Source organism: Choloepus didactylus, chromosome 10 (assembly GCF_015220235.1).
Source record: "Choloepus didactylus isolate mChoDid1 chromosome 10, mChoDid1.pri, whole genome shotgun sequence".
Lineage (NCBI taxonomy): Eukaryota > Metazoa > Chordata > Mammalia > Pilosa > Megalonychidae > Choloepus > Choloepus didactylus.
Genome location: NC_051316.1, coordinates 29,288,603 through 29,302,914, shown reverse-complemented (window position 1 = coordinate 29,302,914; position 14,312 = coordinate 29,288,603). Strand labels below are relative to the sequence as shown.

Genomic DNA, 14,312 nt, shown 5'->3' with positions numbered 1-14,312 from the left:
GGTCAAACTGAGAAAATTAACTCAAGTCTTTCCCACAAGTCTTCTGGGTCCCTACCCTTTGCTGAGCCTAGGGTATCCTGTGGACTGTAAGATTGAATGATTTTAGTGTCCTGCTCTTTTTCTTTCTTTAACTCAGATTTTCCTGGGGTTCACTGATGCTGGCGCTTCATTTGTTTTTGGTGAGAAATATACAGACCACTTCTTTGCATTTAAGGTAACACCAACCCCTTTCCTCTGTAGTCACTGCCTTCTCAGCAGCTTCTCAGTCTCTTTAGATGTTCAGGTAGATCTTAACTGACCAACAACCAGGCATATAACTAATTGCCTGGCATTTCAAAATTTAACTTGGTTACTATAGCATTAGGAGAAATATAGAAAGGTCAAAAATTTTTCAAATACTTTTCAGGGGACATGAGCTACTTAAGAAAAATCACCTCATCAGGAAAGGCTCTAAGGGGAAACACTGGCTATGGTGTGATAGTGTCAGCAAGGTCAAGGAAAAGAAAATTGTGTACCTGGCAATGAATAAACATATGGCTGCCAGGGTCTTCCAGGTTCACAAGCAATGGTAGTCCTGCACCTGGGAAACCCCTCAGTCCCAGGCAACCTGGACATCTGGTCACCCTAACCCCAGGGGTGCTCAGGTCTGAGTGCCTCCCTCCATCCATCTAGCACTGCCTGACAGGGACCTGAAATCACCCAGGGAGAAAGGCCTGTAATTTCTGTCTGGTTGGCCTAAGTAACAAAGCCTTAGGTGGAAAATCCAGGAACTCGTTTTCTGTTCCTCATGAGTTGAAAGTGGTGATTTGGTTAGACAAACAGGCCTGTGTCTATGAGATTTTGATGGGAGAGCGACAGAGATGGCGAATGAGGCAGAGATGGTGTATGTGGGGGTGCATTCAGATGTCAGAGACGCAGCTCGACACCACTCAAATAATTGGGTGAAAAGATCAACCAGTCAAATACACAATTAAAAATCTACTGGCTTTGGATGGATTGTATGGTACGTGAATATATCCCAATAAAACTGCTTAAAAAAATCAACTGGATATGTGAAAGCCATGTGATCAGTTACCATAACTATTTTTATAGATTTTTTTTACATTAAAAAGGATAATGAACATGGGGGAATTTTCTTTGTAAGTTTCAGAGCAATCATTTTGACTTGTTTATTTATCTTTAAATGATCCTATTAAGGTAGTTGGGAGACAGTTGGCAAAGAGACAGTTAGATCAGCAGTTCTCAAAGTGTGTCCCAGGGAGACCAGGAGGGTTCCCAAGATTCTTTTAGGGGTCTCTGAGGTCGAAACTATTTCACGACAACCGTAAGATGTTACTTCTTCTCTCATGAGTGTACCGTAGAATTTTCCAGAAGCTCTATGGCATCATTGTTCTGAGAGCTAATAAAATACGTACTGTGAATTCTTATGTTTTAGATGTGTCTTATTTTTAGTTTATAATACAGTAAATATCCATAAGTTTAACCCATATAAACAAAAGTTTGTTGGGTTCCTCAGTAATTTTTTAAAGCATAGAAGTATCCTAAGACTCAAAGTTTGAGAATAGCTGCGCTAGAATAAGTCCTGCCGATTCAAATCCAAAACTTTCTACAAGGTACCTCCAAGTTGCTCCCCTGAATCTCTAAGTAGAGAAATGGAGCAAGTTTTCTTCCTGTTGTTGGAAGTCACTGTCTTCCATAAATACTCAAGAATTCAAGCAACTGCAAAAACGGACATTACTTAACTGACAGACAAGCAAAATGAAGGTGTCAGAAGCACTTCTCTACTCATTGTGGTGATGGCCCCCGACCCCCACCCCACAAACCTCTGTTCTTCCAGAATCATCTGTGCTAAACCTTCCCAAGTGTTCTGCCCCTTTCCCATCTTTGCTTCAGCACAGCCTTTGCCTGGCAGGCCTGGAGGCAGGCCCCTCTCCTAATCAAAGGAGGGACCTTATCTTGCAGAGAAAAAGCTACCTGGCCTCCTGCCTGAGCAGGGTTGATTCCTTCCCGCGGCTCCCACAGTCCCTGGGAAGCTCGCCCTCCTCTGGGAAGTCCCTACAAATACCTGCCCACGAGTCTGAAAGTTGCATTTGGGTTTGTCTTCAATTTTCCTTTTTGTGATGTGTTATTGTCCCTACACTTCTACATTTCTTAGGGACTCCACATTTACCTGAATTACCCCAGCTTCACTTAGGCCAACTTTTATGCTGAATCATTTTTTTTAAAACTGCTGATTTGATACCTTAATGCTGAAATAATTAAGCCATCACTGAAAGGTCAAGGGTTTTACACTGAGATCAAAATGAGCTCATGTCATGAACTGAATTCAGAATTGGAAACACCAAAGTCATGAGAAAGCAGTAACTCACTATCCAGACTGTACCGGTGTTCGAGGGCCTTGCGCTGGGCCCCTCTTGTCCCCAGGCTCCCCTCCCCAGAACAGTGGCCTCCTTCCTTTCATGCCAAAGCAGGATCCCTGTGGTAAATCCAAGAGATGAGCCCCTATCACTCCTGCAACCTTTCAGGGAGACTCTGCCCATTAAAGTCAATAAAAGGCACATGAGTAAGCTCTGAATGATGACACAAAATCTCTTTTAATACATCCATGTTTTTTAAATGGGCTTTTCTAAATTAGATCCTGCACAAATCATCCTTGGTCCTTCTGTGCCTCTGGAGGCATCTGTCTCTGAGATACACCTAGGGAACAATGAGTAAGTGGGGGGCACTGGGCTGGGGGTGGGGAGGGACCCAAGTCATAGCTCCATGTGATCCATGGCAGCTGGAAACTGCTCCCTGCAGAAACACAGGCTGCTCTGAAGGCCCCCAAAGAGCATCAGGAAATAGGATCTGGAAAAAGACAATTTTTGTTAGCATGGAGCTAAAGCAATTTCCAAAATGTAACCACTTTTTCAGTGATTCAGAAATCTACAGGTAAAATAGTAATTATCTTTACAGATGAAAGAATGAAGGTTTACTCTGCAGGAGGCAGTGTGTAAGAAACACCTGACAGGCTTTGCTTTATCTGATCCAGGCAGTTCCCAGGAATCTCTCCCTGTGGCAGATAAGGATCTGAGGTTGCTCACGATTAATTTTTGTTTTGTTTTGTTTTAAAGCAGTTTTATTGAGATATATTCATATAGCATACAATCATCCACAGCGTACAATCAATTGTTCACAGTATCATCATATAGTTCTGCATTCATCACAATCATCCCTTAAACATATTCATTACTCCAAAAAAATTAAAATAAGAATAAAATAAAAGTGAAAGTAAAAAAGAATACACAAAACATCCCATACCCCCATTCACTCATATTAGTCAAGGTTTTCACAATTACACATTCACACCACGTAAGCTATATTGTTATGCAATTATCTTCAAGAATCAAGGATACTGGGTTGCAGTTCAACAGTTTCAGATATTTCCTTCTAGCTATTCCAACACACTAAAAACTAAAAATGGATACCTATATAGTACATAAGAATGCCCTCCAGAGTGACCGCTCAACACCATTTGAAATCTCTCAGCCACCGATTTATTTTGTTTCATTTCTCTTCCCCCTTTTGGTCAAGAAGATATTCTCAATCCCACGAGGCAGGGTCCAGATTCATCCTCGGGAGTCATATCCTGCATTGCCAGGGAGATTTACACCCCTGAGAGTCAGGTCCCACATAGTGGGGAGGGCAGGCTCACAATTAATCTTGACCAAGGTTATCCTGCTAATTATGCTGAAGGCCGCATTTGTTTAGTATCAGAACAGTTTGTTGACCTACTTATCAGATTCCCCCAAAGCTTCATTCTTTCTGCGAGGCACTACAGTAGGAAAAGTTTATTATAGCCAAGAGAGAGGGAAAACATATACACACATATATGCCATTTACTATGCAATATATTCAAGCTTATCCAGAACAGTTAAGAACTAGAGACTATCAATGAGGATGTTGCCTAATGATGAAAGTGTCATTGAGTATTCTTACGGCATTTTAGAGGGACAAGGGGAGGCAGGCAGAAGGAGACCCAATCTGAACCTGCTGAAACATCTCTCTCCAGAAATGGGCGAACATTAACCCCCGATTCCTTCTGTACCTCACCCCCACCCCCTCCCTCGCCCCCACCACTTCCAGGTCCTGCCGATTGTGGTTTTCTTCAGCACTGTAATGTCAATGCTGTACTACCTTGGATTGATGCAGTGGATCATTAGAAAGGTACAGCACTGGGAGGTACTCCTGAGGGAGTTTTAGAAGCATGCAATTTAAAAAAATAATAAAAATTTTAAAAAAGGAGGTATTTATTGACTCATGTTAGCTGTCAGCCCTGTGCTTAAAAGTTAGATGAGAAAACTAGAAAATTTGTAAGCTACTGTGTATGCAAACGAGAGCAGGGCAATGCACGAAGGGCTTCGGCGCAGCCACAACCCTCCTTTGATTCTTGTGAATAAATGAAAATGTATAAACAGAGAGAGAGAATCAGAATACTAGCAGAATTCAGAATTCCAGAAAGAGACCCCAGGACACAAAATGTGCTGTCAGTTTCTACCTCCAGAACAATACACCCACATGTAAGTGCAAAAAGAAAGGAGAGGCCTTCGAAGGCTGGTGCCAAAGTGGGACCATAAACCTCGTTCTTGCAAATTCAGTAGAAAAGGCCAATCTCAGCTGTATTACAGCTCAGCCACTACTTAATAGCTGAGTGGCCTTGGGCAAAAATTTTTCTGTGCCTCAGTTTCCTCTCCTGTAAAATGTGTATAATTATAAGATCTCCCTGAAAGGGTTATTATAAGGATGAAATGGGTTAATTTGGGTTGGTGGCTTAGAATAGTGCTTGAGATGCAGTAAAACCTGTACTGATTGTTAGCAGTTAGTATGTATTACCTGTATACAATATATTTATAGAAATGCATTTGTATAATGTTCAGAATCCATATGATAACTCAGACTTACAGCTCAAATGGGAAAATTTGATGGGCCCACTCTATAACTAGGTAAGATATACTTACACTTAGCACCATTACTGGCCTGTCAACAATTGTTGAAAGCCTCAATATTTCACTAAATATTTGTTTTTGTTTTTATCCCTGCTTTGCAGTTTGGTTATCCAAATTGTTCATCACTGACTTTGCCCCTTTTTCCTTTTAGGTTGGATGGGTAATGCTAGTTACTATGGGATCATCTCCTATTGAATCTGTAGTTGCTGCTGGCAATATATTTATCGGACAGGTGAGTCGTAATATCAAAAAACAGAAAACACCCACTGAAATTGATCATTTCTTTCTAGAAAGTAGAATAAGAATATATTATGGTGTTGCCATTTCTTTTTTTTTTTTTAATTAAATTCAGTTTTATTGAAATATATTCACATACCATACAATCATCCATGGTGTACAATCAACTGTTCACAGTACCATCATATAGTTGTGCATTCCTCACCCCAATCTATTTTTGAACATTTTCCTTACACTAGAAAGAATCAAAATAAGAATAAAAAATAAAAGTAAAAAAGAACACCCAAATCATCCCCCCCATCCCACCCTATTTTTCATTTAGTTTTTGTCCCCATTTTTCTACTCATCCATCCATACACTGGATAAAGGGAGTGTGATCCACAGGGTTTTCACAATCACACTGTCACCCCTTGTAATCTACATTGTTATACAATCATCTTCAAGAGTCAAGACTACTGGGTTGCAGTTTGATAGTTTCAGGTATTTACTTCTAGCTATTCCAATACATTAAAACCTAAAAAGTGGCATCTATATAGTGCATAAGAATGTCCACCAGAGTGACCTCTCAACTCCATTTGAAATCTCTCAGCCACTGAAGCTTTATTTCATTTCATTTTGCATCTCCCTTTTGGTCAAGAAGATGTTCTCCATCTCACGATGCCGGGTCCAGATTCATCCCCGGGAGTCATGTCCTGCATTGCCAGGGAGATTTACACCCCTGGGAGTCAGATCCCATGTAGCGGGGAGGGCAGTGAGATCACCTGCCAAGGTGGCTTAGAGAGAGAGAGGGTGTTGCCATTTCTTTTAATGTAGAGATGAATGTGTCAAAATAAGGAGCCCCAATATTGGCAATGTCCTGATCAGACAGAGACATCCCTTCTAAGAGCCTCAGTGTGCTGCTCTGGAATTTGGGTTCTTGAAAATTTTGAAAGAAAGAAGGGGGCTGAATATTCTTATCCAAGCATAGGGCTTCTCATGTGTAGATTCTCAACAAAGCTTTTCTGAATTTATGGAACTTATTTCTCACAATCATGGTGAAAGCTGTGTCCTCTGAACCCTCCTAGGGCAGGTGAGCAGGTCTTGGATTATAAATCCACTCTACCATTCCCACTTCCCTAAGCAAGCCAAAAGCTGGTCTCTGACAACCCTCCAGAGTTAGGAGCACTTCCACACAAATGGAGTTAGTTCACCATTTATTTTGAAGCTGCCAACATGCCACAGGCAGCTTCACATTCTGTAGTGTAATGCTGACCTAGAATTTGGTTTGTGGCAGTGGAGGAGACCAAGAATGGCTTTCCACCAACACCCCTGCTAGACAAATACTCAATGCTCATTCTCAATTTACTGAACTGGCCAAAGGTGTGACTTTACTAAGCCTAAAGGTAAACTCTCAAGAGATTTTAGGTTGTGATTTTCACCTCTCTAATCCATCACGTGGAATAATGCCCTTTTACCTGAACCCCATTTAAATAAAGAGATATGATGCCAAAGTGGGTTCCTCAAAATAGCAACATTTCTAGGGGTTTGATAAGTAAGAAGTGGCAGTAAGGTACACATCACTCAGGATATGTAGTTTTGGTCAGAATGGAGTCACACCCCTGGGAAACCAATTGCAAATACTTGCAATTGGATGCAAAGCAAAAATGAAGTCACCCAAAAAAATATGTGGCCTCAAATCCCAGTTTTACAACTGTTCCAGGCGAGCTAAGCCTTGCTGGCAAGCCCTGCTCTGTTCACTAGATTCGAGCATAAGTCTTTAGAGCAGGGCCCATACTTCTTCCAAGTTGAAATCTTTATAATTACAGTCATAAAATCTCTCAGGACTAATTAGGGCACCATCTTGAGTTGATTACTTCTACCTGTGGAGTAAGAGGGCTCGTGGACTGGGTTTCTATTGAGTCCATAAATCGAGGCTCAACACTTTCAATCTTATAGAACAATTATAAATAATGAGGGGAAAATTGTAAAATTGCACACACGCTTCTGTGGTACTCAATTTCGTGATTAATATGCTAAAAGTACAGCTATTATTTATGGAGAGGCCCACACTGCAGACTGCCTGTGCCCCATAATGGGATTCAAGCCTCTATAACTACACTTTCTCTAGTTCCTTCCCCGACAGAGGGGAAGAGAGGGGTCTGGTTCTCAATCAGAAAAGAGCCTCTGGGCCCCTGTATTTGTTATTGCTGGTATTTTTTAAACACTAAAGTCCCTGATTTCCCTTTATCCTCACACATCAATAGGATGGATTTTCAAACTTGAGCATGCATCAGAATCACCTGGAGGGCTTGTTAAAACTCAGATTGCAGGGCCCCACCCCCAGGGGTTCTGATACAGTAAGTCTGAGAATTTACATTTCTAACAAGTTTCCAGTTGATGCTGATGGTGCTGGTTCAAGAACCACACTTAGAACCACTGCTTTAGGAAATGGAATTCTGAACAGGAGCCAGACATACTGTTGCAGTTTGCTAATGCTGCCGGGATGCAAAATACCAGAAATGGATTGGCCTTTATAAAAGGAGGTTTATTTGGTTACAGTTACAGTCTTAAGGCCATAAAGTGTCCATCAACAAAGGGTACCTTCAATGGAGAAAGGCCATTGGCATCCAGAAAACCTCTGTTAGCTGGGAAAGCATGTGGCTGGCATCTGCTTGCTCCCAGATTGCTTTTCAAAATGGCGTTCTCCAAAATGTCTGCATCAGCTTCCAACAGCCGTCTTCAAAATGTCTGTGTAAGCTGTAGCTCCTCTCTCAGCTCCTGTGCATTCTTTAGTGTCTCTCTTGGCTGTAGCAAGCTTGCTCCTTCTGTCTGAGTTTATATACTGCTCCAGTAAACTAATCAAGGCCCTTGCTGAATGGGCAGGGCCACGCCTCCATGGAAATTTCCAATCAGAGTCATCACCCACAATTGGGTGGTCACATCTCCATGGAAACAGAACCAATAGGTTCCAACCCAATCCACACTAATACGTCTGCCCCCACAAGAATGCATTAAAGAATATGGCTTTTTCTGGGGGACATAATTATACAAACTGGCACACATACCCTCAGATTTAAAAGTGAAGATTTTAATCTAATTGCCCTTCTTTGTCTCCAGACTGAGTCTCCACTGTTGGTCCGTCCCTACTTACCATACGTCACCAAGTCCGAGCTCCATGCCATCATGACCGCCGGGTTCTCCACCATTGCCGGAAGCGTCTTAGGAGCATATATTTCTTTTGGGGTAAGGATGTTTTGGAGTTAACATATGGATAACTCAACCTCTTCTTTCTCTGCTATTGTTATTTCTTTTTTTTTTTTTTTCCTATTTCTGGAGGAAAGGGGAGCCAAGAGAGAGTGTCCCTTTTCCTCTACAGTTGGTCATAGTTGCTTTGGTGTTTGAATTTAGTGGCCCCGAGGAGCTTCTGGGCTTCACTTTTATACCACTGCCATCTGAATGTGAGATATAGCCAACCATAGCAGATTGAAATCATGTGATGAGGTTACTCTGGTAGAACATTTAAATATGTAAACAAAAACTCCTGACATGAATAAAGACAATCCAGACCAAGGGTGGGTAAGCCATGGCTCATAGGCCAAATCTGGATCACCCTTTTTTTTTTTTCCTTTTTTCTTTTTAAAAAGCAGTTTTATTGAGATTTATTCACATACCATACACCCCCTGTTATTTTTAAAGTTTTATTGGAACACAGCCATTCCTATTTCTTTGATCTATACTGACTTTGGTGCTACAAAGTTGAGCAGCTGTGGTCTGCAAGGCCAAAAATATTTACTGTCTGGCCCTATGCAGGAAAAGTTTGCCAACCCCTGATCTAGAGCAGTAGTTCTCAAACTTTGCTGTACATTGGAAAAATGTGGGGGAATTTTTTAAAAATTCCAATGCCTAGCAACCCCCCAGAGTAATTAAGTAAGGATCTCTTTGGGTAAGACCCAGGCATCAGTATTTTTAAAAACTCTTTAGATTCCAATGTACAGCCAAATGTGGGAGCTGGTGCTCTCTGGTGTAATGACTAGTGCATGCCCCCAAGCACTTAGCTCATAAGTCACACCTAAATATAACCCCCAGTAGAGAAGTTTAATAACCCAGGGCACTCATTGTGACTCAGGGGATAAGGATTTCTTATAAGATAGGTGGGCTTCATCCCAGGACTTCACTCCTGGCCTTGAATCTGTAGGAAGAGGGAAGGAAAGAAGTCTGTCCATGCCAGCAGGCAGACCATGAGGTCTCACCCCAGTCCCCACCCCACCCCCAGATAGCAATGAGGTCATGAAATATGGCCTTTAGGGATGACTTGAGCATTCAGAAGGACAACAGAGAGAGTGAGGAGTCTTCATTAAAGGTTCCTACAATGCAGGATTAATTCTATTCTGAAATAATCAGATTTTGGCTTTGTGCTTCTCCCTGAAGGATAGGGTCAATAAATACAAATTCCTCCCTTATCCCTCTGACTCCCCAGATTATGCTTGCTTCTTGGCCAAACCTTCCAAGAAACTGTATTCTCTGGTGTAGAATCAATTCCTGCCCCACCTCTCCTCCTGTAAGACTTTTGGGCCATATCCTTCTGAAAACAACAGAATAGCTTAAGCCTAAGTTTGTTTTCTTTCTTCCAAAATTCCAGGTCTCAGCTTCCCACTTGTTAACCGCCTCAGTTATGTCAGCACCTGCATCCCTGGCTATTGCTAAACTCTTTTGGCCTGAGACAGAAACTCCTAAAATAACCGTCAAGAATGCCATGAAAATGGAAAATGGGTGAGTGGGGTATGTTCACCTGCTTAATGACCATCTGGGCTGAGGGGAAGCGGTATAAATTCAAAGAAAGCAGAGTGGAGAGTAGTATTAAAGCAAATTTAATTTCCCTGTGATAATTATTTAGATGTCACCAAAAAAATTCTTGTTTCAATCCCTGAGGAAAATCTTTCTGTTACCTGGAAGGCATTATATCAGCACATTTCCTTGACTGTTCATTGTAAAGAAAGTTCATTGTAAATACAGCATAGTGTTCATTGAGCGTTGGTTTAAGACTGTTGCAAAGCCAGGGAATATCCATTTTTGGAGGCTTCTGATACAATAGGGTGAAAAGAAGTCCAGGAACCTATTTTTCAGAGAAGAGAGGGTGTGATATAGATATCCTTAACCACTTTTTGGTTCTTTTATTTTTCTCTCTGGAAAATAAAGAAAAAAGGTAGAAAAGACTAAGAGACTTAGGTTGTTCAAAGGGATTTCATTAAATAACAGAATTCATCAAGCAAAGTGTTTCTGAGATTCATCACCTGTTTGAGTGTGGGTGGACTTCATTCATTTTCATTGTCATATAATATTCAATGGGTGAAAAAGCAAATTGCCAAAGAATATATATATAGTGTGATTCCCCTTGTAAAGTTAAAAATATGTGAAATTACACAATAGATTATTTAGGGATACAAAATGTAGGAAAATTGTGAAAGAAAGGGTGTACGAAACAAATTCTGGGGAGGCAGCTACCTCTGAAATTAGAAGGAAGGGCTGGGATTAAGGAAGAGCCGGTAGGCAGACCCACATGTAGTGATGGCATTTCATTTCCTCAATTAGGCGATGGATACCAGGCCTTTCTTGTTCTGTTAATGTATATGATATTTAATATTTAATAAAAATAATGTTAAAACTTAGAACATTTTTTTCTTCTCCCAAATTCTTAAAATTATAAATTACCCCAGATTAAAATAGTAATACAACAGACACCCATATGCCCACCACCCCCTAAATTCAACAGTTGCAAACCCCATCATGATTGCACGGAATTTCAGTGAGTAATTGACCAAGTCATTGGCCTGAGAGCTTGTCTCTCCTCTGATTGAGCTCTGATTATCCCGCATCTGCACCTGTGATGTCCATCCACTGATAACTCCTTGGTGATTCTGGAACTACTCTTTTTCAATAAAGTGATTCAAGAAATCTCCTAGAAGCTGCAACGCAGGGAGCGTCTTCATCCATTGGTCTGGTGGCAAACATCGCTGTGAATCTGATTGCCTTCCTGGCTCTGCTGTCTTTTGTCAATTCAGCCCTGTCCTGGTTTGGCAGCATGTTTGACTACCCACAGCTGAGTTTTGAGGTATAATTCTATTACTTTTTTTGCCATCCATTTTGCTTCTGTCTTATCTTTGTTTAAAAATAAAATAGGTTTGTGAACAGCCTTCCCTAACTACCTAGGCACTCTTACACATTGTCCAAACTTACTATATAACAACCTCCCATCTTCCCACCCTCTTCTCTCTGCCTCCTATCAACTCCTTCCCTGTCCCCCAACCCCACCCCATACCCATTCATTCTTTCCTGACCCCATCCCCAAGCTTCCAGTTTACTCCAAATGACCCAGTTCTAACCTTGACTCCTGATCAATACAGATGGGAAGAGAATGTGAAGGGATTTTTGTGCCTAAAAAGGACATGACAAGGCAAGAACAATCTTGTAGCTGGGATGAAACAGAAACATTGGAAGCAAATCTCCATACAGCTAATAAAGTATGCATTTCTGGTTTTTGTAGATAATATGCTCCTACATCTTCATGCCCTTTTCATTCATGATGGGAGTGGACTCTCAAGACAGCTTTATGGTTGCCAAACTCATAGGTTATAAGACATTCTTCAATGAATTTGTGGCTTATGAGCACCTCTCAAAATTGATCAATTTGAGGGAAGCAGCTGGACCCAAATTTGTGAATGGTGAACAGCAATATTTATCGGTGAGTAACTATTTTGATTTTTCATATACCATTGTGTACAGACGTTCATCAAATAGTTGTTGCCACTCTGTGTCAGGTGCTATGCTAGGTAGCTGGAATGTATCAGAGAACAAAACAGACCCCAAATCCCTGGTCTCATGGAGTTCATTGTTCCAAGAGCATAACTCATTGTGTGTAGCACCTCAGAATTTTCAGTTAAATGGAATTATTTTGTGTGTCCATGAACGTATCTGTGTATGTGTCTGTGTCCATGTGTGTCTCCCCGTGTCCATCTGTATGCCCACGTGCATCCATACATGTGCCCATATGTGTATCCATGCGTGTCCATCCATGTGTAGACACCCAGTCCATCCTTACCCCTGTGATCATTTGCTTTTGAGCACTGTGAACACAGGCAGAATCATATGAAGCTGGGACTGGAATCGGTCAAGAAGCAAGTATTTTTCAACTGCCTCCTCTGTGCCGTATGCTAGACTCTGAGGTCATGGTATTGACAAATCCACGAGGCTCCTGCCCTCATGGGGCTCACAGTCTAATGATCGTGTAGTTATCCTCCTTCCACCCAAAGGCATGCTGTGAACACTGAGAATCTGCCCAAATACAACAGGGTGCCAGGACATCTTGAAGGAATGAGGCACAACAGCTCCTCTCCAAGCAGAGGAGGTAAAGACAAAGCTCAGGGTCTGTGGTCGGAAAATTGGCACCCTAGACTTTGGTCAGGACTTCAGGGTCACAGCTTTCAAGTCGGTTCTCATGCACACCAGGGCTTTGATGGGACAAGGGGAAAAAAATGAAAGGCCACATTTAGGCCAAATTTGCAGCCGAGTCTCCAACTTTTTATGAAGGACAGAAATGGCACACATGGAAACTCTTAGAGAGATGGTAAACATTTCTGATCACCACCATTACTCACTGAAATAATCCATTTGGAATCAATGTCCCAGGCACTAATTCCATGTTAAAAGGAAAGGGCAGGAAAAGTATGCTGTTCAAGGTTCTGAGACAGCTCACCATCATCATTCCCAACCTCTCAAAAATCAAACCTCCAAATTTACTCCCACGTATTGCACACATATAACATAGTGTGCTCCACGAGGGTCCTGGTTACTACATGGTTGGGGGCATTTTGTCCCACACATACGATATGAACAGGGACTCATTTTTCAACTCACCACCCTGTGGGGATTGTTTGGATGCCACCACAGACTGGTTAGCTTCCCTGCCAAAAGTAAACAATAGGCTAAATTAAATGAAATGTTTTCTGTCCCCTGCTGCTGCTTGCCAGGAGAAAACCATTTTGTTAATGAGCGAATGCAAGCTCGCAGTTCTGGCAGAGCTAAGCTGTTGTGTGAAAAGGTTTTTAAGAGGGTAGAGAAAGAAGTGTAGCGCTGATTAAGGTTTGGGGTGAGCCCAACCCAAGGCAGGTGTACAGAGGACATTTTGAAATCGGATTTCAATGGCTTGCTGTTACTGAGTGACAATCAGAAAAGCGTTTTCTTTCTCCAGATTCGTGATTTCCTATACGCAAGGTGGGGGTGAGTCCCTGCAATTTCTGCTTTCCCCACTAGGATGTGGCGTGCATGTCCCGGAATTCTCCTGGGAAAAGTGCCACATGACTGAAGTGTAAGATTTGGGTCATGAGGCAAAAACCCCACTGATATCCACTAAACTATGTCCATTGCTGAGCTCCACTGGAAATCTAAGATAAGAGGTCAGACTATATATGGAGCATGAAACTGGGATAAGCCCATTACTACTCTATCTTCTCCTTAGGGTAAAGGTAATATTTTGTTTTGTTTGTTTGCATGTCATACCTACCATGGTATAGAAAGATACAAAAAATTATGGAGGGAAATGTCCTCCCCATTTCTCTCCACCCTATTCCTCTCCTTGGAGCCTATTATGCTCACCGTTCTTCACCTTACTCTTTTCTCTTAATAACATATCTTGGATGCCCTTCCAGATCAGTGCCTATGGCATAGGGTTCTTCTTTTTTTCTTTTTTTTTCCAGTATCTCTTTCTTATTAATAGTGGAAATGTGCACACAACATAAATTTTCCCATCCCAACCCCTCCCAAGCATACCATTTAGTGGGATTAATCACATGTACAATGTTGCAGAACCCTCACAACCATCCATTACTAGGATTTCCTGTTATCCCAAACTGAAACCTTACAATCATTTTGCATTAACTCCCCATTGTTCCTGCACCCCGCCCCTAGTAACCTGCACTCTACTTTCTGTCTCTATGTCTTTGCATATCCTCTGATATATTCTTTGTAAGGAATCTATTTTATGAATGGTACCATAATTTATTTTAACCTCTCATGTTGGTGAGCAATCTTTTGCTATTGTTAAGTACTACCACAGTG

At 41.6% G+C, this 14,312-nt stretch overlaps 1 protein-coding gene across 3 annotated transcripts in view; it reads left to right on the top strand.

The window, feature by feature from the left end:
- SLC28A3 (solute carrier family 28 member 3) overlaps positions 1 to 14,312 on the top strand; it is a 73,408-nt gene that overhangs the window by 51,712 nt on the left and 7,384 nt on the right. For 2 of the 3 annotated variants that reach the window (XR_005210600.1, XM_037796851.1), the window contains exons 9-15: positions 137 to 214; positions 4,126 to 4,206; positions 5,137 to 5,217; positions 8,319 to 8,444; positions 9,841 to 9,971; positions 11,142 to 11,310; positions 11,743 to 11,940. Coding sequence is in view for 2 of the 3 variants with exons in the window: in XM_037796851.1 (XP_037652779.1) it covers positions 137 to 214; positions 4,126 to 4,206; positions 5,137 to 5,217; positions 8,319 to 8,444; positions 9,841 to 9,971; positions 11,142 to 11,310; positions 11,743 to 11,940 (864 nt within the window). In the remaining variant the exon portion in view is untranslated. The remainder of the gene's footprint in view (positions 1 to 136; positions 215 to 4,125; positions 4,207 to 5,136; positions 5,218 to 8,318; positions 8,445 to 9,840; positions 9,972 to 11,141; positions 11,311 to 11,742; positions 11,941 to 14,312) is intronic. The other variant, XM_037796852.1, reaches the window with a different exon arrangement.